General features: G+C 39.8%; 1 protein-coding gene across 3 annotated transcripts in view; it reads left to right on the top strand.

Annotated features, from left to right (window-relative positions):
* Positions 1-562: 562 nt before the first annotated feature.
* LOC122994956 (spectrin beta chain, non-erythrocytic 1) overlaps positions 563-25,514 on the top strand; it is a 53,904-nt gene continuing 28,952 nt past the window's right edge. For 2 of the 3 annotated variants that reach the window (XM_044369780.1, XM_044369782.1), the window contains exons 1-2: positions 563-1,102; positions 15,688-15,875. In XM_044369780.1, the coding sequence (XP_044225715.1) occupies positions 15,719-15,875 (157 nt within the window). In that variant the 5' untranslated portion in view covers positions 563-1,102; positions 15,688-15,718. Of the gene's footprint in view, positions 1,103-15,687; positions 15,876-20,758; positions 21,400-25,514 lie in introns of those variants that run through there. The other variant, XM_044369781.1, reaches the window with a different exon arrangement.

Below are 25,514 nucleotides of genomic sequence, written 5' to 3'. Positions count from 1 at the left end.
AATGTAATTCTGCAATATAATGTGTGAATATTGTTGCATATGTTTGCAGTACTGTATTTTATTTATGAATGTAATGTCTGTTAATGACATTGAATGAGGTTAACCAAAGTAAAAGACATCATCCTATTGATTCCCTTATTACTAAATCCTAGAGTAGATTATTGTGTCAGTCCAGTTGGAGATTTTGAGGCTTTAAGGACCAGTGAGATGCTCAAAAGTGGCTGCAACTCAATGTGGACTGGTGGTGCATTCAATCTAAATTATACTAGTTTTTCTATGCTGACATTTGTAGAATATCCTGATTAAATGCATCACCAGATTGCAAGGCTACACATCATTTTCAAAAGTCTTTCTTGAAATGACATGTGAAGGCTTTCAGTTTTAGCACCAGGGACAGCACCAGACACAGGGACTGAGCATCTGCTTCTCCCAGGGTTATTGTTGAGAATACTGAATATGTGCACACGGTGTTTCCCATGTGACTGTGAAGGGTTCAGCATCCACCCACCCGCACACCCACCCACAATCCCCCCCACCACCACCATCACCACCACCACCACCACCCACGCACACCCCTAACTACCACCACCACGTCCACTTTTTTCTTTCTTCTCCCTGTTGAACGAGAGTACAGGGGAGCCGGAGTGAGCGAGGCACGAGCGGACGGCCCTTCGGATGCTCGGCCGCGGGGGGAAGAAGCTGCTGCTGCTGCTGCTGCTGCTGCTGCGGATATCCGTCTCATACCTGCCTCAAAACGGGCTCTCGTCTTCGCCTATATTCCCCACCGCTGACCGTTTTGTATGAAAGCTAGATTTAAAGACAAAAAAAAAAGAAAAAAAGAGAGAGAGAGCCTGGTTTGGTTTCGTAACGCGCTGCACTGCTAGCAGCGCGGAGGAAAAAGGTCTTTTTTTTTCGAGGATGCGGATTTAACGGAAAGACGTTATCAGTGTCACCTGGGATTTTTAACCGTTAAAATTTGAATTAGCTTAGTCGCACTCGTCGGTAGCGAGGGAAGATATTTTTCATGTCTGCTGAAATATCGCATATAGTGACGCGGTAGAAATAATATCGACAACCTCTATAACAGAAGACAATATAAGGGGTAAGCGTGATTTTTTTGTTGTCTTTTTATCCTCCACAACCAGTAGGCTACTCACTAATAACAAAGCTAATGAGCGAGGGGAGTCTGTGATATTCAGGTGACTGCTGTTAGCTTACTACCGCTATTAGCTGTCCAAGCCAACAGATAACGTTATTGTATCGCAGCAAATACCTTTGTTGAAAGTCTGAAAGAGATTTTAGGTCAAATAAACCCATATGTAATTGTGGTATGTTAGCTGCCTGGTTGAGAGGTGTATCTGGCTGCAACGCCTTGTGTAGTTATTGGGGAACCATCTCTCTATGTCTGTCTCTTCTTGCCTTTGTTTGAATCGATGACAAACGCAGCCACATTTTTATCTGCGTGTTTTGTACAATCACCATGTAGATGTTTGATTCAACATCTGCTATTTAACCAACTAAGCCTTGTTTCCTGCCTCCTAGCCAGGTAGTTTTTTTTTGGTTTCTTACTAAGATGTGGTATAGTGCTGGCATCTTGAAAAGCTGCAATTGTGCTTTCGACATTGTGGGCTGTGTGGTTATGTTATGATAGGACTGAGATTTATACTGCGTGTCTGGCCTAGACTGTGAGTCATGGCATGGATGCATCAGGTAAAAGTGTTTTTAAAAGGTGGGCTTACTAGCAAAAGATATTTGTGAAAACAATGGCCAATGAGCAAGTTGTTTTGAAGAGTATACGTTCGCTACATCCTCGTCAAGCATGTCATTTTGCAGATAGTGAGAGCTGACATTTGCTGGCCACCACGTGTATAACCATGTTTCATGGCCCAGAGACAACAGCTAATTGGGGAAAAAAATTGTTACAGCGACAGAAAACAAAAACACACAGGCATGCATAATAATGAAATTAGCTTTTTAATCTTAATGCCTGTCAAATCTTTGAAATGAAAAGGTTTTTGTATAGCATATATGGCAGATAACATCCATGATGGAGAGTAGAAGTGATGAAAGGGTTATTTTCTTGAATGGTTGGTGATTTTATTGAAATCTATAGGGGAAATCAGAGAATGAGAACTGAAAGGATGAAACACTGTACAACAAAATTGTACAGTAGTTAAGGAGGAGAGGGATCACATTGGCTAGTGGGAGGCCCCCATTGGCAAAGAAGGGTTATATTCAAGGATGGATTGGATGATTTTCTGAAATCTATAGAGGAAATCCAAGAAAGAAAGCTGAAAGGATGAGACATTGTAGGAGATCACTGTACAGTAGTTAAGGAAGGATTAGAGGGGTAACATTGGCTATCCTTAAGTGGGAATCCCCTCTTATGTGAAAGGGGTTGAGCAACTTGTATCTGTGAAAAACATCTATATTGATGGCATTTAACTGCTTTTCTTGGCCAGAACACTTAAAAGTGGCTCAGGAATTTTTTTTTTTCAAGCATATGGTGGTTTTGTGGAACCAAACCTATGGTCTCTCCATTAGAGGATAGTCATTACTATTCTATGTCAGTGGTTCTCAATACAACATACTTCTGTTTTTCAGTCCACTTTATATGCAGGGACTGATTTACACTTTAATTGCAAGCTGAATGCAATACATGGAGGCATCTAGAGGGTAGGATAGAAAACCAGGCATTCATTCTGTTGCACTTAAAATGCCTCCTCCTTTTCCCACTGTGCCTCCTCCTCTTCTTTGTGACCTAGAAACAGGTTTTTATGGAAGACAGATAACACCGATAAATATGAAAAAATTATAGCAATTAAATAGATTTTTAAATATAAATACATGTCTAACTTTAGTAGATAACTAAAGCAACAAAATCAATTCATCATTGTAGCAAGTGGGTTGTAATTTGATGGTCACTTTCCTTTATTTGTAGCCTATTGTTAATGAGTCCTGTTTAGCCATACCCCACTTCAGTCTTTTTAATTTCCTGCCTAGGCTTTGCCGAGTGACTCTTTTTCATTAATTTCATTGTTATTTTACTTAGCGAGGACCTGGCCTGTCACTCACCTGGGCAGACCTAACCTGTATCGATTACAGACAATCCTCTGCAATCGATTATTTTAGCTTAGGTCTGGCTCTTCTGGACAAAAGGATTTGTTTGCCCAGAGGTGAACCGCTCAGGTAGCTCTTGCCCCCAGATACCCCCTCTAAACATTTTGCAGCCTCTTGTAGAGGGTCAGCCATTTATATTTGGTTATTGCTGCTCCCTGCTCCACTGTCCTCAAACCAAGCAACGGCTTTATATACAGTCTGTTGTCTGACTTGATGGCTCGGATGACAATAGAGCAACCAAATATAATCCTAACACTGTGAGAAATTAATCAAGCAAGTTTGACGTCTCCTCCTTGGAGGTTTTGTCCAAGTAAACACATCAATACCCTATGAAGATTATTTTCTAATTCCATTTTTAAATGTGAAAATTGGCACGAGGAAAGACAAACAGAATGCAGTCTAGATTTATTGTGCATTGCATTGCACCCTACATTTCTGTGTGGCTTGCAGCATTCAGTACTTTCAAGTTTTACTTTCCTACCACCATGTCATTATCTACAAAACACAACTCTGTTCATCAAGTCAGTAAGACAGTATGATTAAAAACCAAATAGATTAGTTGCAACTTTCATACTTTGATATTATTCGTATACGTCCATTTAAAAACAACCTACAGTCTGAGGTCGGTTTCATTCCTGCCTGTTAAAGCAGGGAGATCTGCCGATACATAATCAACACTGTGATATGAAACAACATATATCGTGTAGGATTGTGAAATTCTGTAGCTCAGATGTTTTCCTTTTCTTATGTTAAGATCTGTATTGTTAAAAAGTGGCTTTTGCTTTTTAGATCCCTCAAATCTAGATTAATCTAGATCTAGATCAATATCATCTGTCCATACTGTGTGTTACATTCATTGGGGAGTAAATGCCAATTTATCTTCCCGCACACAGATTTCATTTTTTTTTTTTTTTTTTTTTTTTTACAAATATTGATATATATGAACATAAATATAAGAACAGATCAGTCGTTTGTAATGATCTATAAAACATATGTATTTAAAATTCAACCTCCAGTAAATTCCATATCTTCGATTCAGCAAATAAATTAGTGAAATTTACACAAAATTCCCCATGGGTAACTCAGGCCGTTTTTCATTAAGCTTGTAATGGTACCACCAGAGGGCGACATGATGACTTTCCTTACACTTCACCTCTTGAAATGATGCTCATGGAGCATTGTCTGCAGGCAGCAGTAGGTGTAAGGTTGAAGCAGGCCACATACAATCTATTTAATAATTAGCAACATCTCTTTGGAGCTGTGGTTGAAATCTAACAGCCGAGGCCTGCTGGGACACGACCAAACCTCAAATGGGGAAATTAGAAGGAAAATAATAGTGTAATTGTGCATCAAAACACACAGTGTACTTATTATTATTTATTATTTTACTTATTAGAATTATTTATCGGCATTTGTGCAGTTCTTTTGTTTCTTTGTCTCTTTCATGGCTTATCCAGGCTTCCTCTGTTCGTTTGTCTTTTAAGCGGAACAGAAACACACAAAACACCATAAGCTGTGAGTAGTCCTCCTTCAGATCTTTATGGGCAAACTGCCACACATACAATACTGGATCTGCCTGTGTGGAGTACTAAAAAATCCATCCAATGCATGTATTTGATAAATCTGCAGAGAATATCTGCAGATTTATCTATTATATCCATATTAGCAGCTTATGGTGCCATCCATGTTGTTGTTTGACAAGGTAATTCTACATGCTGGCCAATTAAGATAGATGTAGGCTATGTGAAAGAGGAATTCTTGTATTGTAAATGTGAGTTTATATCGTGTGTTTTTCAAATGTATTGAAGAAGGGAAGATGAACTCTGACTTGTGGGATGGGCTTTGTGTGTTGCTGTGATAAAAGTTCTCTCTCAGTCACTGTATAACATTAGACTAAGCTTAGTGATTCAGTTAGCGCAGTTATATACCAAAAGAAACTGGAAAAATACACTAACATCATGTTATTAGACTGTATATAGTGTGTTTGTTGATAATTCTTGCCTTAGAAAATCCCGGTGAGATCTTATAATTATTGTTTTCATGGCCACAGCTTAAAATAACCATAGAGGATTTTTTGATGGTGAGACAGACGGGTTGTGATGATAGATGGATGAGAAATGGCTGTTAGTTGGCTGGATGGCTGGCTAGATGAACAGCACTCAACAATGGAAAGGGACTGTGAATGTGGGCCCCCCATAGTGCTGATTCTCAAAATCCCTCCCGAACAAGCTTTTTTTTCAATTCCTGCCATTCACACTTTCATTGTGCTGCAGTGAACCATATCACTAACCCAGCATACTCCTCATGCAACTACTGCTGCTTTCTGATGTGCAGCTTATCAGTTAACATTTATTTTTTAGGTATATATAGTACAACACCTCGGAGTACAGTGGAGAGTTTAGTAGGGGTCGTCATTTTGCTTTTCCTCCTAAATTTATCCAGTCTTTCCAATGTAGTTATGTCAAATGTAAACCCCCTGAAAGCAAAGCTGTTGGCAAGTATGCTGTGTGTTGTTAAGCCCAGAAAGTGACATTGATGATGACTTGAGGTCAATGAAATAAACAATTGAAGAGGCACTTCCATCCTTTGCTGTGCTCTCGCTTTAAAGGTCCAGTGTGTAGAATTTAGTGGCATCTAGCAGAAAATACTTGGTAGAAATGGAATATAATATTCATAAGTATGTTTTAATTAGTGTATAATTCCAAGAAAATAAGAATTGAAAATAAGAAAATAAGATTGTTGTGTTTATGTTACCTTAGAATGAGCCCTTTATATCTACATAGGGCGTGGGTCCTCTTCAACAGAGTCTGCCATGTTGCACCGCCATGTCTCTACAGTAGCCCAGAGTGGACAAACCAAACACTGGCTCTACAGAGGGCCTTTCACATTTTTTGTGAGTTTTGCAGTCACTGTAGGATTTTACATGCTTGGGAGGGGAGGTGTATTCATTTGGTTGCAATCTGCAGCTTCACCGCTAGATGCCACTAAATCTTACACACTGGTCCTTTAACTGCTGGACAGAAAATTGAGAAAATGCTTTGAAAAACATTAGATACATGTAAATACAAGGAAAAGAACTGTAGGCTTGGTTAATGGGTTTTTACAATATTTAGTAATCTGTAAAAACATGCTCTCCTAGGAGATCACAAAATCCTAAAATCCGTTCGAGTTATGAGATGTTTTAGACAAGTTAGATCAATTCAGATAGGTTTATTAGCACAAGACTGATGCAGTTTTACTTTGTTCCTGAAAAGTCAGCATTCTGGAGATAAATATGAAGTTTTCACTCAAAAGGATGTACCTGTTTATTTTCAGAGTTTTAAAAAGTAGACCATCAGCATGATTATTACAACATCTTTAAAAAGAAGTGATGCAGGACAAAGAATATCAAAATTATCTCCAAAACTTAACTCATTTTGTGTAACATAAGATTCATTTTATTTTTATCTTAAGACCAACTGAGGGCAAGTTAACCAAAGCACTCTCCTGATCAACTGTGTCATCTGCATAAAATATGAATTTACTTTTTTAGGAGAGCTGTGTCATAAATATTAATGGCAAATTATCCTGCATCTATAATGTAAATGTAGCCAATGAGTAAGGTTAGTCTAAAGATATTTTAGTGCTTTGATAGCGTTTATGTTCCAGAGAAGACTCATACTTGGCATGCAGGTCCATACAACAAGCCTTAATTCACTTGTGTCTATATTTGCCTTTTAAACCTTTGATTTTATAGTGTGACTATTGCAATGACCTGCACAAACAATAAATTACATTATTCTTTGTCTATGTGTCTAAAATAAATACAATTCATATTACAGCTAATTCTAAACATACTGCTTAACTCAGCCTTTGCACTTTGCTGCATCATACTTGTTTGATGGGAGATGCTAATATTTTGCCTACATGAAAGCAATTTGATAATATTGGGAATACTAGACAAACATTCTCTGGTGAGTCTAATGAGTCTGACCTCATTAACTCTAAACTTAGAGCCTTGTAGTTCAGGCTTGTATTCTACAAACCTAAAAACGAGTGAGTATGATAACTGGAGTGCACTGCGTAACACTCAAAGTTGGAGCCACAAACACAGCTAAATGCTCAGTAGTTCAGGGCGAGGGCAGTTAACTCATCTCCTCTATTTTTAATAATGTCAGAAAATTGACGGAGAAAGAATAAAGGAATCAAAGGGCCATTTATGAGCAGCCAGGAGCTGAACAAAACCACACAGCTATATGGAAAACAAGGCTGATTTCTCAGAGCTCTTTCAAATTTTATGTAATTGCAGCACCTCCTGCACTATTAAAGCTGTATTTACAGTACAGTATTAATTAACATACCCACTCTTTTTTTAAGATTAGGTTGTTTTATGTTCAGTGCCTCCTTGACTTTTCATGCAGAGGCAGAAATTCTGAACACAGGGTCACAAAATGTTGTGCACCCCCTCGGGAGTCTGAAAGTGCAGTATCTCTCTGGCAGTTCTAACAATTCTGATTTTGATCTGGGTGGTATGAGTATTTGAATACGTGTAAAGACTTCGAACCCAATAAAAAATTTCTTACTTCAGTAAATTCAAGAAAACCACTAATATGAATCTAGTATGAATCTGATGAGCACAATGCATTAGCATCAGCACCGACGCGCGTACGTGCACGCATGCGCGCGTGCGCACACACACACACGTACACACACACACACACACACACACACACACACACACACACACACACACACACACACACACACAGAAGCAGACCACTTCAAGTAAGCCTTCCTTGAGTCCTCCACGTGATACAAAATGATGGGACATGTAGCCATGCTGACAGTACTCATCCTTGCACTTGGTCTTGTGTGTTTTAAAAATGGCAAGAACCAGTCCACGGTGGATTAGCCTGATCTGCATGAATATTTCATCATTCATGTTTTTAATTTGAATTTCTGGCATCCCTGGAGATTGATGCTGCTACTATGACTTCCAGCCAAATGTACTTCAAAGCACAGGCTAAGCCCAGGACTCATTCAGAAACAGATACAGGACAGGAGCAGAAACCACTATAATGTCTGCCTTGCATTGTCTAATCTGTGGCCATTCTGAATCTAAACGTGGTGGTATTATAAATAGACTAATGCTTTGGATGGGCCAGAATTGCCACAGTGGGAAGAAGATTGTGAAGATGTATCAGGTGCATTATCTCAAATTCCCTGTAAAGCAATGTTACATAACTTTAAACTTTTGAGATGCACATAATTTGTATCAGTGAGATTATTACAGATTATTCTTTGAGAGTTCAGATGTGAAACGTGTTACTTCTACTGATTGTTTACTCATTTTTGACTATATTTACATGCACAAAATATTCCGGTTTTTGCCCTTATTCCTGATAAAAGACAGTATTCATACTAAGCTGTTTACATGGCTAATGAAAATGAATATTCCACTAATATTCCTGTTTACATGCAAAGGGCTTTCAGGGTTTCACTCTGCTCCAGTGGGAACGGGAATCACAAGATCTCCACAGGCGTTGAAGTAAACCAGTGAGGTGAAAAACATTAGTAAGCTGCTGCCTGATATTAATAAGTGATATTGATTTGACTGATATTACAAATTTATAGTTACAGGCACATCCAGTACCTAGGTTGCGCCATGTTTATTACACTGCCAGTGTTCCCCTATAATTGTATAGGCCTGGCGGGCTGCCAGGCCAACGAGAACCCCTGCCAGGCCAAACATTTTTTTTTTAATGCCAAAAATAACCCCAAATATCCATTCATTTGGAAATCAACAGCGTTTGGGAGCCTCTGTGCAGCGCTGTTTCAAACGTGAGTTGACCTCTGTGTCGTTGCCTGGGAAACTCTTGGTAGCGTAGCTCCTTTTAAGGAATAGGGCAGTGGGTAGTATATATGCGTAGTGGGTGAATGAGTGGTTGAGTGAGAGTGAGCAGCAGAAAAGTGACGGTGAACTCAAGCGCAGCAGAGGAAAAGGTTAGCAGTAAGTTGTCAATCTGGCAGTACATGCACAGTACAGGCTACAGTGTGTCAGTTAATAAATGCTACAGCTTGTCAAGACCAAGAAAAGTCTCATTGTTGTTTCCCCAAGAAATGTGTGGCTGCTGAGTCTCCCAACTTTTGCCCCCCCAAACCCCCTGAACCAAAACAGTTTATCTGTGATGGGCCAATATTGGCAGCTGACTGATAGATCGGTTGGGCTGCAGTGTGGATTGATAGATTTAATAAAATGGAAGCGTATCTGTTGTGAGAAAACACTTTCTGTGTGAATTGGCCATGGCCTCTCTCCCTCCAGTTCGCCAGCCCTCCCTCACCATTCAACGGGAGCTGGAGACGGGAGACTGTCATGTCCTCACACAGACAGCTGCTCTGATGACTTCGCCCCATCCTGTGCACGAGCATTAACGCCCCCTGCTGATTGGCCAGAGTAGTGTCATGTGGCTCGGTCCGAGCCACTGTGTTTACATGCTCATTTACAGAGTCAGTGCTGTGTATGGACACCGGATTTTCAGCACACACACAGAACAGACAGCTAGCAGACCGTGAGGAGATATTTGCTGAATTTGACAAAAAGTGTATTGGATTAGAATCGCTGACTCTACCTTTAACTTACTGCTTATTTAAAATCTGCTAATTGATTTAGTAAAAACAAAAAAAAAACCTTTGGTGACAAAAATAGCAATCCAAAAATAAGAAAATACATCTATTTTAATAAATCATAAAAATGTACAGTTATCCTCTATTCAGAGCTGGTGCCCAAAACCAAAGTAACATGTCTACATCCATGTGTGGAGGGCATGCTGGCCGCTTGAGTGTTTGATGAATGTGATGCTACAGGTCAACAAAGGACCTCTGGTGTCCTATTCAGCAGGGCATTCAGGCCAGGATCAGCAGCCTGCGGAGGGGCCTCTAATGCATATGTGTCTCTGGCTGTTTCATCTCTGCAAACAGGAAAGGCTTGAACGGCTGGCCTCAACTCTCTGCTGACTCCTCCATTGTATGGGGCCCGTTTGACGGGGGGGCTTTGTGCGCTGCATTTTGGGATCTGCCCCCCCACCCTCCAGACTCATCTGAGTATCACAGGCAGACTAATTTGGGGCAACACAGTGGTGTCACCTCAGCTTTACCTCATTAAAATTAGTTTATGTGAGGTTCTTGACTGCATAGCAATCATCATGCATAATAATGATGTATTATGAATAAGTATCATACTGTACCTGACTACTTGTGATTAGCTTGAGTTCTGTTGCCCAGTTTTCCACTGATGATGTCCCTGATGGTCAGAACAGTAAGACAGTCAAGACACATTTATTTTTTCCTGCCTTCCATTTTTAAAAAATAGAGTCAAGCTTATTTTTATGATGGCTTTCGGTAAGGAGTTGTGTGGAAGCTTCTAGCTCCTTTGTTTGGCAGTACAGGGAGTGGTGTGTGTGTGTGTGTGTCTACCCTATTCCCCTGGTGCTCAGTGGCTGTGTGGCTGGCTAATGTGCACCGGCCTAATTCCCTGCAGGCGACTGATTGTGGGCTCTATTTCTCTTTTTCTCTGTCCCTGATTAATGGGTGCTGTGACAAACAGACCAGCTGGGCGAAGTGAACCAGCTCTGAGAGGGGAGGAGGGATGATGGAGAGTGAGACAGAAAGAGGTGGTGGCGCTGCCTATCATGCCGCTGGCTCTGCCCTGCTTTCTTAGCTTGTGTCACTGTGCTGTGAACGATAGCCTGATGTGTGTCTGCTGGGTCAGACACTGGGCTTTTTAGCCCTGAGGCATTCCTAGGTGCCCCACTTTCAGTCTTCCCTTTCTCAGAAGCACTATTTTTCTTAACAGTCACATGGTACATGTCCCCCTTCCATTTTGAGTTTAAAGAAAGCTTAGCTCTGTTATTGTCTTGTTACGCACCATTTTTTATCAATATTGAAGACATACTGTCATTAAATTAGTATCGAGTCCACTCAATTTGTATTGTGTCCATACAGCCCTGCAATGTTCCCCAGTTATTGCAACGATAGACTGATTCTGACAGCAGCATCTTTTGTGTTATTTTTGGTTTGTCTCGAATGCACTGGTGTTTAGAAAATGAATTTTTCAAAGGCATATTGATATATGAAGGATACGTGACAGATTATAAATCTTTCATTACATTAATGTGTGTCTCTTGTTATGTATTTGTGGATTAGGCCTCGAGGGGATTTTCTTTCATGGAACCTCCTTTATGCCCCCTTTTGTGCCACATCTGTCTGTCTGCCTGTCTTTGTCTTTTTTTTCCGATATGAGCTGTATTGTTGGGAGTTGCACTGCAGTAGCTTTGGGGCTAACATCTGATGTCTCCAGTTTTCCACTGTGTATGGAAAATATTGGGCTCAAGAGGGTCCTTTTATTCATTTTCCCCTTGCTGAGCAAGGATACAGTTGTTTAGGAGTTCTTCCCTGATTTGGTTTTGCTCTGGTCCAGGGGGAAGAATTGTACATCACTCAGGCTTGATTGTAGGTGTTGAACCGACCCATTTTGTGTGCTGGATGCTGGTATATATATATATATATATATATATATATATATATATATATATATATATATATATGGTTGCATGCTGAGTGGGTGGATTTGTGTGTGTGGCTTTTAGAAGCAGTGTGTGTTTGAGAAGGTTGGTGGTGGTGGGGGATGTAATAGGTCAGCTCAGCGTGTGTGTGGTTTCATGCCACTGTGTGTGTGGGAGGATGAGTACAGTAGGTTGTATAGTAGGTCAGGGGATTGTTTGTCTGATCCATTGAGGAGCGATTAACGCAGACACTGAGCTGAGCCTCTTCATACTCACAACAAGGAGAGACTGCCGATCTCACTGGTCCTGCCCCCTCCATCCCCCGCCCTGGTCCACTCCCACAGACAGATTGTCATGGACTTCATCACTGCCAGGCCTGCCCTGGATAGTCTGTTCTCTTTGTGGTGCCTGCTTCCATGTTGTGACGTTTTGGTTATTTAAGCTGCAGAGAAATCTTACCACTTAGCTCTTTGTCAGCAGCACCACCACCATCTGTGGTGTGGTGTAAGCCTGCTTGTTTTTTTTTGTTTTTTTTTAATTCATTTGCTGCATAATTTGACACGATGGTGTTGAGGGCGTGAACTGATTGGGGTCAAATTGTCAAAATTGATATTAGTGGACTGACTGAGTGATTATTGCTACATTCTAGTGAATATCCAATTAAGAGATATATATGAGGAATTTAAGAATAAACACAGCAAACTGACTACCTACCTATACACACACACAGAAACACAACTGCACAGTGGGTTCAGTGGCTAACTCCTGGGGTGCCAGTGAATGGGGAGGTGACAGGTTGGGGGACAGTGAGGAGGCGTTGTTCTGCAGCCTTCTTCCTTAATCCCTGCATTTAGTTTCTATTCCCAGCCACTTCTTAATCTGCTCCTAATAAGATTTGCCAAGCTTTTGTTTTATTTTTTAATAGCTAGAATGTGTGTCACGTGTTTGATTTAACTTGACAATATGGTGCAATTTTGGGGTGGGATGATGGGCAGTGCTGTGGTTTGTTGATTAAAAATTGAAACCATCAAAGAATATTTGAGAAATTAGTGATCAAAGTCTTAAGAAGTTGTACATTTATTTTACTACTACTCATTTTACATAACATATTGTTTATGTAAATGTTGTACTGCATAGCAGAATAAGCTATCATCATTTTAACAAAATCTCAGCTTCTATGGTTGATAGTCACATTTAAAAACAAAGCCCAATGTATCCGGGTAGCCTAATACAGTGGTTCACAAACTTTTTCATGTCAAGTACCTCTAAACCGATACAAATGAGACCACGGACCCCCATTTTATCTGTACCTTCTCATTCATCCTCTTTGACTCATACAGTATGCTCAATGATGCTATTGGCTGTCTATGATGTGTGTTTTGCACTTTATGATACAGGAAATAGATATGGGTCCAACCTGGCTGTACCCTGGCGGTATACAGTATTGATAGGTATCGATTCTGGCCGCTGTCTGTTATCGATTTCCACGTGACTTGTCCATGGATATTCCTAGTGGACACATTACCGAAAGCTTTACATTCAACCAGATAAATCTCTGTCATCAACTGTTAGTGTGTTTTTCAATCACATCAAACAGAGAATGAATATATGGCCTAATTAATCTGTGATGTGTTGCTTATGTGGCCAATTTAATCTTCTAGAGTACCATCGTGTTTGTTCCCTGGAATCTCTTTGTTCCATCCTCTCACTGTAGCACATCACCATCTAACACAAACTCATCATGCCAGACATGATGGAGAGTTTATATGGCCAAAATGTGAGGACTACACTTTCCATGGATTAAAAAATGAATGAATTGAACCTTGAGCCAGACGACAGGGTTTGCAGTCCTCAGTCATTTTAGGCCTAGAAATACCCAACACCCTCTCTCTCTCTCTCATCCACCATCATAGTATCCTGGCTTGCTGCTGTAGTCAGTTACAGCGACCAGACATAACAACAGACACAACAAAAGATAAACTAACAGGTATTAGCAAACTGACTTCTCAACCTAGTCTATAAATCTGTTCAATGCTCTTAAACAAATGGCCCCAGCTAGTTAATGGGTCTCTCTGGTGGAGGGATTAATCTTGATGTTGATCCCCCATCGGGTGTCAGTGCATAATACTAAGGACAGGATCTGTCTGGTCATATGCAGTTATATGTTATTTTAAACAATAGAGTGAAATCAACTCCTATTAATCTCAATAAACTGCACACTATACATGATAGCACACGTTTGAGTTGTGATGTCCTGCATTGTATGTCCTCTGTTCAGACGTGGTATATTTTTATCTCAAGTTATATTAAAATATCAGATTTTCCTCCCCTTCTCCTGTCAGCTAAACTTTTGAGTTAACAACACTCACAAGTTCAGGAACTAACAATGTTACTAAGCTTTTAACATATAGTATAGTATAATAAGATTTACCGAATTTGATGTAGAAGCTATCTGTACCTGTCTCTAACAGCCAATTGAGGCATGTGCACACACATTAGCATGAATATACAACATGTATACAACATACAACATACAACATCTTGTGCAGTTTTCAAAGAATTTATACTCCATTCATTTCAATGATTGGAAAGATGCATTTGCATCTGGCTTAAATAAAATCTGTCTATAAAATACAGAGACCCAGCCAGTCGGAGAAATTGACCTTCTTGTTTACTAAGTATTCATTGTTGTCGTATGATGGTACCCTTGTTTTTATAACTGGATGCTGAATTAGTACAAGCAGCAGAATAAGAGGGATGTTGCATATCTAGCAGTGAGTGCAAGGTCAGAGACTGAGAGTATAGACTGATTAAAGGAACTATGTGGGTTTTTGACCACTAGTACTGCTGTAGAGCAATATTTTGATGAGCAGGTCTCCATACTGTTTGTATCAAATATTCTACCAACAACACATGCACCAGGATGCACATCAGTGCCACAAGCATCTACTGTTTTGAGGAACAAGTGAAAGTAGCCATAAAATTTAACATGATATCATTTTTATTAGTAGTTAGGAATAGGCACCAGAACACAGCTTGGTGATACATTGATTTAATATCAGTATTGTGACATGAGCTAGGTTTTGTCTGGGGATTTTGGTCAGTGTAATATTTTGAAATAGTTAAAATTGTCTTCCTGGTATCAAAGACTCCATTCCAGTTAACAGACAGACTTTTCCAAGCTTTATTGACTGTTATAGCTGAGTGAAAAAAATAATTAATGTCACCTCTTGTTAAGTTCATATCCACATTATTAATGATTTTTGTTGCAAACTTTGTTTAGTGAAAAAATCTTCTGAAAGCATCAGCAGGTATCCTAAAATCTTGCTGCACAAATCCAATATATATCGATATTTACAATATTAAACACTTGTTTAATCCTTACCACCCAGGCCTACTGCGAGGTGGTGTGTGTGTGTGTGTGCGTGTACGTGTGTGCGCTTGTGTTTGTACTGCTGTATGATTGTGGTGGTTTTGCTTCCTAGGTTTCTCATATCATCATTTTGTGTGTGTTTGTGTGTGTGTGTGTGTGTGTGTGTGTGTGTGTGTGTGTGTAGCTTTATAGGTTTTGCACATGTACAAGTCAAGATCGAATTAGGGTTGAGGTTTTTTCTGTCTTCAACACTCACACTAAAATGAGATTACTGGAGGTGCCCTGGCTTACAGGAGCAGTTCTATTCAATTATTGGTTGGCTAACCTAACGACTTCATGTCAGTTGCTGTACTTATCTCCAAGTTTTTATCTCATTACACACTCTGGCAGTTGTACTGTTCAAACTGCTATTTGCATATGACTGTCATTTAAGAATATAAAACTAGAGTGTAACTGTGAAGCTGTGAGGAGAGTGTGGGTGATGTATGTAACATTACATCATCTCTCATATGTTCAGTCTCTAAACTAAATCTTCCAAAAATAAGCTCACAAACATTTCAAGGGTCAGTCTTGTGGAGCCTCTGGTATTACGTAATATCACCTGCCTTCCCTGAATGCGCTGACTTTGTATGTATTTTTGCGTTTGAATTTCAGGTTGGATGTGTTTTCCTCTAGCCTGGACACCATGAGTACCATCTCGCCGACAGACTTTGACAGCTTGGAGATCCAGCAGCAGTACAATGACATCAACAACCGCTGGGATCTGGCAGCAGAGACTGACTGGGATAATGAGAACAGTTCAGCTCGCCTCTTTGAGCGCTCACGCATCAAGGCTCTTGCAGGTATGATATACTTCAAGCCCCACCAATGGATTAACTTCCGTGGTGTCAACATGCACTTGTTTTTAATATAGGTGTGAGGTGATTGATAAATAGGTAGTTCTTTTTCAATCTTGTCACAATATGAAACATTGTTCAATAAAATAAGGACTTTGTAAGTGGCTTACACTCCCATTTCCAGTTTACTATCACTCTTTACTATCACTGAACTTTACAAAAGTGTAAAATTTGAATTTTGCCATACCTGTTCAGAGTGGTCCCTCAGAACCACATACACTGAGTTATCAGTGTTTTCGGTAGACCTGGGCAAGCTAATTCAATCCAATACAACAGCCTAAAAAACCTACTTTTGTGAATATTATAATGTTAGAGAGGGGTTCAGCACTATGGTAATTTTTGAGGCTGCAATTAGTTGTGTTGTTATCTTAAAGATGTTTCTAATATTGCAACTTTTCAAGATTCACTTGTAAAGTTGGAATTCTCCTGCGTTTTGTCCATTAATGATTAATAGGAATAATAGTTTGTTGGATACACCACTGATTATGAGCCCCTGTGTAACCTTAGGAGTGATGCAATCAGTAGTTTATCAAACAGGTGGTGAAAATCTTATCTGCATTAAATGATTCATTAAAGACAAATGTAAATATTGACGTTATTTTACAGTTGGTAATAAATATGATAATATGTGTAGCAGTCTCCACAGCATAGCTACAGTGAGCTGCAAAATAAAAGCAGCAAAACTATCTTATTATCAAATCATCAGCTGTAGTTGATGGAAAATTTGCAGTGCTGGATCCATTCAGTCCTGCTAAGCTGGACAGTATGGTGTGAATGATGTTATAATAATTTGAATAATGCAGCCAACAGAAAGTACACTTTCAAATGTGAGCCAAAGAAACATTCAGCAAAATTCAGCAATTATTTTGGACTCCATAAAACAAATTCATATTACTCTTAGAGTAGAATTTTAATGAGTATGCTCTATGTCATATAAAATCAACTTAGTCTTATATTAAAAGACAATGACATTGCATAGTTTTAAGATTTTTATAAGGCCTGATTAGAAATGCTTTTGAAACATGTTTCTAATGTTGTAGATTGAAGACTGTAGAAGTGTACAGAAAAAGTTAGAAGTGCTGAAACAGTGGGTTAATCAGTAAAATGTAGTATTTCTACATTTTCCCCCACAATTTACCATCTCAATGAGAAGAGTATCAAACAGTGGTTGGGTTCAGCTGATTTCCGAAGCTTCCAGCTGTCATCTGTTTTTCAGTCACATACTGACACGCTTTTAATGGCAGCAGGTTTGGGACCACTAGAATTCCTCCATGAATGTTTTTAAGCATTTTTAAGACTGCCTTTTTACTTTGGCAAGAAAACACATACCATAGCATTTCCTTATTTTTAGGCCATTATGATAACTCTTTATAAAATAACATTGTTTTTTTAAATAATGGAACAGGACTTTTAAAAACAGACATTTTGAGACAAAATCTCAAATGAACAGTAATGTGCACAAATCTAATTAGGCTCTGTAGTCTGAGTTACAAACTCAATTCTTTTCTGTCCCAAAAGGCACAATTGTCTCTTTATAGGGCAAGACAGAAATACTTCAAAAGGAGGACAAAGCCAGTGAGCTGTACAGTCATTTTACCCAAGAGCAATAAGCAGTGATGGAATGAGGTAGTAAGACCAGACTTTGGGGCCAGGTGTGGTGAAAATCCTCCACTAATGTGGCAACTCTTAAAGATTAGCAAACTGTCTAAAATTTTTCAAAATGTTAGACTGTTCTCTCAAGTCAATTCATGTAGTAATTATAACAAATTAAAATAAAGTTTATCCTGATTAAACTTTTTTTCTGGATGACAATGTATTAAAAAGCAAGTGGTCTTTTTGAAATGAATGAGGAGGCTGTTTAATAATGCCAGTCCCTATTTTACTAGCCTACCCTTGACAGTCTTGACATCCTTCCAAGCTGAGTGACTCCAAGTGCTTGTCTGTCTGCCCAGTCTATCTTGTTGTAAGCTCAAACTAAGGTGGCCCAGGTGAAAATCCTGATGGCTCTATTATCTGTTTTAGTATGTGTGTTTGTGTGCGCACCTTGGTTTAGTCTACATTCTACAGATAAAATCCCAAATGTTAATAGTCAAAACAAGTTGCAGTGTCATGGAGAACCCAGCAGAGGGGAGCAACAGTCAGGAAGGCACCAAGACACACACTTAAGCAGCAAAAACCCAGATGCTCTGATGATCTTCGAGCACTGCTGTAGTCAAAGTATTTCTAAAAGATAAACCTCATTTCACTCACAAATACAGCTGACTCATTTCCTCATGCCAACAAACCACACAATTTGGGTGTTGCCTGTGTTCTGGTTGCATAGGCAGTGTACCTTTTTATTATCTATCTTCCTGTCATATGATTATGGACAGCAACAGAGGGCTGTAATACTATTTGCTGTTTGTCACCTGCTCTGTGTGCGTGTGCCTCGTGTGACCAGAGTAAAATGTGTGTGTGCGTGCACTCCTGTGTGAATACTTGTGATACCATCTCAGTTTGACAAGTATGGGCTTGATGTCCACATTCTTTGACATGCTGCAGCAACTATTTCCCCCTAGGCCCAGCTCCTGCCCACCTTTTACAGCTTCTCCCCAATTGTCAAGACCTTTTGCAGCTTACAGTTTCTGTAAACTGCTGCTTACTTATGGTCTCAATAACACCTTCTACTTTTCTCCCTGTAATATGATGCCTTATTTCCTGGTTCACATCTTTTACAGTGTTCCTGTCTGTTAGAATCATTTTACTCCTGGTGTGACAGCAGTGGCTGACACTTGTTTCACAGTAGAGAGCCTCCCCTGTGTGGATATCATTGTAATTTGCATAAATAACCACTTATCTACTCCCTGTACTGTGGGGGTAGCAAGGCAAGCTGTGCAACTTTACCCTTTTTTTTAAACGACACCCTGCTTCACACTCAAACAGTTACATGTAATTACTTGTGGAAGCCTCCACAGTGGGAAAGAGTAAGGCTTTTTCACTTTGAAAAGCATCCATATTCATTTTATTAACACACTGGTACAAGTGGATTAAGACTTGAGTGATTTTAGCACTCTCATGAGAAATCAACCCTACTTGCTTCACAGGGATTCCCCCTCAGATATTTACTGCTAGTGTCTGGAGTATGTTCCAGCCGTCCACCTTCCCTGGGTCGTTAGATGGGGTTGTGCTGTTGAATGGATGAAATTTACATGCTCAGCAATAGATCTCTCCCTCCCTCTGATAGTGCTTACTCCCCCAGCAGCTCCTATCTTTTCCTGTTTCTCGTCTGTGTCCATTCACCACACCAGACCATCATTAATTATCATTAATAACTTTTTGCTCAATGCAAGAGTTTCTGCCTCATCTCCCTTTCAGCAGTGACTTTCTCACTGTTTTCATATTTCACAAGATTCAGGAGGTTACTGTTGTATATCGAGTAAACTGCTTTAAAATAATAGGTTATATCTGCAAATGCCAGACACACAAACCTACTGTCACATCTGCCTCTCATATTAATTGGGATTATGATGTCTGATTTATCTCCATTGGGATCTTATATGGCCATTACTGCAGTTTATCAGTTATCTGCTCTTCATTTCTCACCGCATGTGACCATAGCATTGCCTCAGAAGGAAGTGTGTTCGCTTTGGATCTCATTAGTCCAATCCCCCCCCCATAAACACCCTGTCACAGACGGCCTGGGGCAGTTGGTCCTCTAATGAGGCCTATCCAGATGCTCCCTGCTCATCTGGGCAAACACAGATCAAAAAACAACCAGACCTTTTTACCACTGCCCCCTGACCAGACCAAAAAGCCATCCGCTAGTAAGAAAGCTATGACCTTAGTCCTCACTGTGTTTATAGTCTTGTGTACTTTTTTTTTTTTGCACTCATGGGCTTTTACTACATCTGTTACTTTGCCTTAAAGTTGCATTTTTCAGGATGTTCAATTAGCAGCTGCAAGAAAGAGTAAACCGTCTATCCACTGAATTGTTTACCATTCAAAAATATATTTAAAATGTCTCTTAATGCAGAGTTTCTGCTGACAGTAATCTTGTTGTGCATTACATAGATTTGGATACATACATCTTTATTATTAGTGTTGCATTACAGAGTACAGCCATGAAAGTCATGCACACATAAACTTAATGGAGAATCTGAAGTATGCAGTAAAATGCTGCAGTCAGACAAGTCAGTTTGTTTGCAATCAATTAATTTCACTGTGGAAAAAATGTACCACATTAAACATGAAAACGCCAACAAGAACCACTGTTTTGTCAACAAGCCAAACATCATTTCTATATTTGTCCTTAATCTAGTAGTACATCAAGTGTGCCAACACAGTAGTTTCATAATTGTTTTAGGCAAGTAATGACTCACTTCCACCCCCACCCCTACCTAATCATCTGCCTGACAAACAGACACACGTTCATAATTTCAAATCTTGTTCAGGGTGAAAAGACCTTGTTGTGTTGTTAAGACTCTCTCAACCACTTCCTTCCTGTCCTAACGCCTTAGCATAACACTGACCCTGTAAACAGAAAAAGGAGAGTCAAATGTTGTTTTAGAGAGTGATAGAAATAAGAAGGAACTACACACAGCATAAGAAGATTCAATCTCATGGGGACTTTCGTGATTGTACCTTCTTGGCAGGCCACACCCCCCAGTGCTGGTGACGTTGACTAATCTGCCTCAAGTTACACTGAGCAAAGAGCTATAATGGTTTAGTCCACCTCTACACCTCCTCCCTCTCCTCATCCTTCCACCGTGTTCTCCCTTTGTGCTCCTCCCTCAAACACACCTTATGCAAATGACACAATTTTCAGACGGCACAGCAGGCTTTGTTTACACAGCTATCCGACCACAGCCGGTTAGCCTGCACTGCTGTGCTCTGCTCCAGCAAATGCGTGTTCAGAGTTTGGAGGGAAGGAATAGCCAGTGTTCCTTTGCTAGAACCTTGAGGGAGTGCAACCAAAAGTTTTTACCGCCACGAGTGTGGTGAAATACTTCACGCGAGGAGGTGAAACAAGAGAACATTTTGTTCTTCAGTTTTGTTTGAAATTATTCTTTGAAAAAATCCTCCACCCTTGCACTCACCGCTGTGTTTTCATTGGACAAGGTGGAAGATACAATAGATGAAGAAAAGGACAGACAGCCACATTTTCAAGCTTGTGTTGTGCCTTACTGAGGCACAGCATTGAGGGAATCTAGAAGAGGAGGATAAACCAAGGCATTTTGGATATACAAAACTCTTATCTTCTGAAGAACCTGCTAAAGGATTTGATATCTTTTTAGCGGGAAAGATTTCCTTTGCTGTGCTATGCAGGAGAACTCCCATTCATTCTGTATCTGAGAGGAATATTTAGGAGAGAAATCAAGAATGGCCATGGAGTGGGATCACAGGGACAGAGAGCCCTGTTTGTCACCAGCAGCATTTGTTAATCAGGTGCAATACTCTAACATCCTGGAAGGAAGGTTTAAACAGCTGCAAGGTAAGAGTCATGATGACCTGTTAATTTGTGAGGGAAATTCCATCCCCTTTGGAAATGAAAAATATATGTTTATCAGTTTAGGATGTTTAGGTTAGCTCAGCCAATATTTTTGAATATACAGTTGTCCTATGGACATCACAGAGTCTCAAGTTCTCTGGTGTGTGGCTTATGGAATCTGTTGTTAATGTTAAAAGTTATTAATAAGACTGACTAAGAGCGATAAGTGTTACCCTTTAACATATATCCTGTTGTTTGTTCAAACAGGAAATATTAAATAGAACTGGACTGTTGGGGTGGAGCACTAATGATAGGCCCACAGCAGGTGCTTAAGGTTGTAAATGAGTCCCCAAAAGGCTCAGCATTTTTCTGGTATAAGTGGCAGGTTGGAGAGAGTCCTCTCTCAGTTCAGTGCTATTTCAGAGCTTAAAGTGGAGGGAATCGAGAGAGTTAGGGTAGACGTGCTGTAGGCTTCAGTTCAGCTCTAAAGCAGGCAGGCAGTCTGGCACCTGATTACTGGGCCACCTGTCCTTTTTTATCTTATTACAATGCACGGCTCTGTCTCTGGCCAAAGCCTGTGAGGTCTGTGAGGTCGTACGCACAGAAATCACAGAGACCATTGGTTATCATGTAGGTATTAGGAAATGATGTGGAAACTAAAGTGCTGACATATTCATAATCTATCATACAACAGCCTCTGCTAAAACTTCAGCTAAAACTGCATTTTAAGATAATTCTTTAACTCCCAAAGCCCTTTAGTTTATTAACTACTTAATACGTTTTATCAACATCCATAAATGCTTGTGTTAAATAGCAATAAAAATAGTAAAACAAACCATCGCCTTGGGGTGTGACCTGGAACATTTTTTCACCATGTAAAGGTTTTTGTTTGATCACCATGTGTACCTATTAGGATTCTTGTATCATTATGTGGCCAGTTCCTCTGAGCTTTAGACCCCTTAGTCACAGGCCACGAGGTCAGGTATTTGCAGTAGATGAGTGTGTGCTATAGGATATGCAACTGGCATGTCATTCAGTGGTGTGTGTGAAGATCACAGTGTTTTGCTAGCTTCCGGTCCCTCCCCGGTTGCTGTCTGGAAAGGAGAGTCTTACGGTTTACTTGCATGTTTGACATTCTTGTATTGGACCAAAAATATTTCAGCTAACATACTGCACAAGATATTCATTGCCACTGTGGGAGAGATTGTTCTGCTGAAAGCGTGTGAATGTATGTATTTATGTATGTACAAAAAAAACGTCTACATCTCCACACTGACTGCACCAATGCTCTGGAGATAAGACCAAAGACGAGATAGTGTCTTACTTCAAAGAAGGTACAAGATTTACACCATTGTCAGAGCCAGCAGTGCAACCTTGAACATAAAGAAGCTAAGGGTACATACCTACTCATCTTTTTCAACGTGTCAGGAAACAAAGCCTCTAACTCACTGTGTAATTTAGGGGTCACAGATCAGTCACCAAATTTACGCTGACAGGACTTTAGCACACTTCCCTACACCAAGGATATTGTGAAATGAGGTTGATTCATACTGGAACGTTGTTTATGAACATAGATAGGGGAATTAAGATAAGGAACAGATGTATGGGGGACACACATACTTTACTCCCCATGTTCTTTGTTAGTCATCTCGGTTCATGAATATTTTCTTGATGGAGCTGTAAATATGCACACAGGGACACATACTCATACGTACAAATGCATTTTGGCAACACCCGCTTGTATTTCCAGTTTGACAACTCTTGAGGCTCATTCTTTGTGTCACTCCCTCCCTCCGTGTTAAATCATGATGTCGGCTGGAATGAAGAAGATGATGTGCATGTACTGTACATTGCTTGGTGTCATTATCTTACACAAATGGAAGCATTCACAAAATTGTTTTGTGTGCAAGTCCCTTGTGTTTGCATTCATTTAAACTATTTGTCACCTTTTTATGCAACTTGTGCAAGATCAGTGGTTGCCAACTTGTCTTTTTGGACTAATATTTCACCTCAGCTATATAATTGATTTCCATGTAAAGATTTGAACATTTTAAGACAGAGACTTGTGGAAAAACAAATCTTAGTTAAAGACACATTAGTGGTAGCTGGAAATTGGTAAAGGCAGATTTTCAGGTCCCTTACCAGTCTAAGACGAAAACACTGAACACATCTTGCATTTTCTGACTCGCTGGTAAATTATATCTATCAGGTAAAAGATAAACTGAGTAACTGTATAACTACGGCCAAGGGAGATGGTGGGACAAAGGCTATTTTAAGTAGCTTTTTTTCTTTTTCTTGGCCTACCCACCCATCATATTTTTTCCAGATATTGCCTTTTACTGGAAGTAAAAGGCAATATAATGATGTCCTGGTGCCCAGATAAATACAGTGTGAGTTAGACTAGACCATGGGGTCCTGGTCCAAAAGGTCACTGTCCTCGCTACGTGTACCCTCTGAGTTAACTGCTGTTGACTTTAGTTTGGACTATCACTCAGCAGCATTTGTAATATGGCTTCATTCAATTCAATTCCATTAAGTGTCTAGCTGTGTATTGCCAATATATATATATACATATATTACTTTTTTCCTCATTTAATTTTGTGGTAGTTTTTTTTTTTTTTTTTTTTCTCCAAAATGAATGCTTAGTTGTCTTGATCATAGGAATTTTGTTCTTATACTTTATTTAAGGATTTGAATTGATACTTGAAGAGATGAACATTCACATTTGGGTAAAGTTTCAAGTCTAGTAGCTCACTGTCAATTGAACGTGTAACCTAATATTTCTAAAATTCTTAAGTGAAAGCTCTGACTCTAGTGGCCTCCAGCTGTAACTCAGAGTCACATTACCTTGGTGAGAGTTCACCATACGTGCATGCACACACACACACACACACACACACACACACACACACACACACACACACACACACACACACACACGCAAATGCCTTTGTTTGTATAGTTTTACTAATATTGACAGTTGCCCACTTGCAAGTGTAACAAGACAGTGCAGTTTTGGAGGCTAAAGGACAATTACTGTCTTGTTGACATTTCACACCCTTTTTGTGTCCAGATGTTATGGCTGAGAGGTGCCTGTTTCTGTCTCTTCTCTCATGGGATTGGCCTTGGCCAACCCTCACTTCCCCCATCTTCCTTATTATCAGCTACAGCTGCAGATGGCACAGAGGGGCATGACCTGAAGAGCACATTCAGCACCTTTCACTGCCTTCACAAAGGGAAAAAGAGCAGTGCTGTAAGACAGGACTCTTACTTGTATTTGCTTGTCAGTTTTGTTCATCATATGAAGAAATCTTGTGACCCCAAACTGTTACAAGTGTATAAATAACCCATCCCACATGTGGCAAGGCGGCAGTTTTACCACAGCCCTACTTTCAAAGTTATAAGAAGGGGAAGGGCAGTTCCGCTTTTATAGGGAGGGAAATGTCAAGACATGTGCATCTGTATGTGTAACATTTTGTTTTGTACACACATTCCTTGTTCACTTTCATTTTAATTTCAAATAACTGGCCTGATAATAATGCAGAAATGCTACACTACAGCTTTTTAGACTTGACATCCACAAGTAACTGAAGCAAATGTTGACTTTAAAGTTATAGCACATTGTGTAACCTTATGTAAAACTAACACATTCAAAGTGGCTTGTGCCATTTTCACCCTCAAGGGAAAAGTGTTAATGTGTGACTCCGTCCTGTTGGTAAGTATTAGGCAGTCACTGAGGGGAGTTTTAGAAAGATTTTGAGTCAAGCCGTTCCTTGGATTGAGTTGATCTCTAGAATTCACAGCAGCTCTAAGCACTCTGTACGTCATGTGTCACTTTTTCCCCTGTTGCTGAAACCTGATTTATAAATACCAACCCCTCCTACAACTACTCTAAAATGTTTCGTCCTTTTTGCATTGCGCACGTCATCCATCCAAGTATCATGCACTACAGTTAACTTTCAGATCAAGCCACCCACTGGTGTCAATAAAGAATGCTAACCACAAAGCTTAGAAGCCACTTGTTGTGTATCTTAGGTGTTTTCTCACTATGTGACGAGTACTTCATGAAGATAAATAACAGATTAAAATACAAGATGTCAAGGTATCCCTTAAATGAG

This window comes from Thunnus albacares, chromosome 13 (assembly GCF_914725855.1).
Source record: "Thunnus albacares chromosome 13, fThuAlb1.1, whole genome shotgun sequence".
Taxonomy (NCBI): Eukaryota; Metazoa; Chordata; class Actinopteri; order Scombriformes; family Scombridae; genus Thunnus; species Thunnus albacares.
This window is presented reverse-complemented; position numbering and strand designations above follow the sequence as displayed.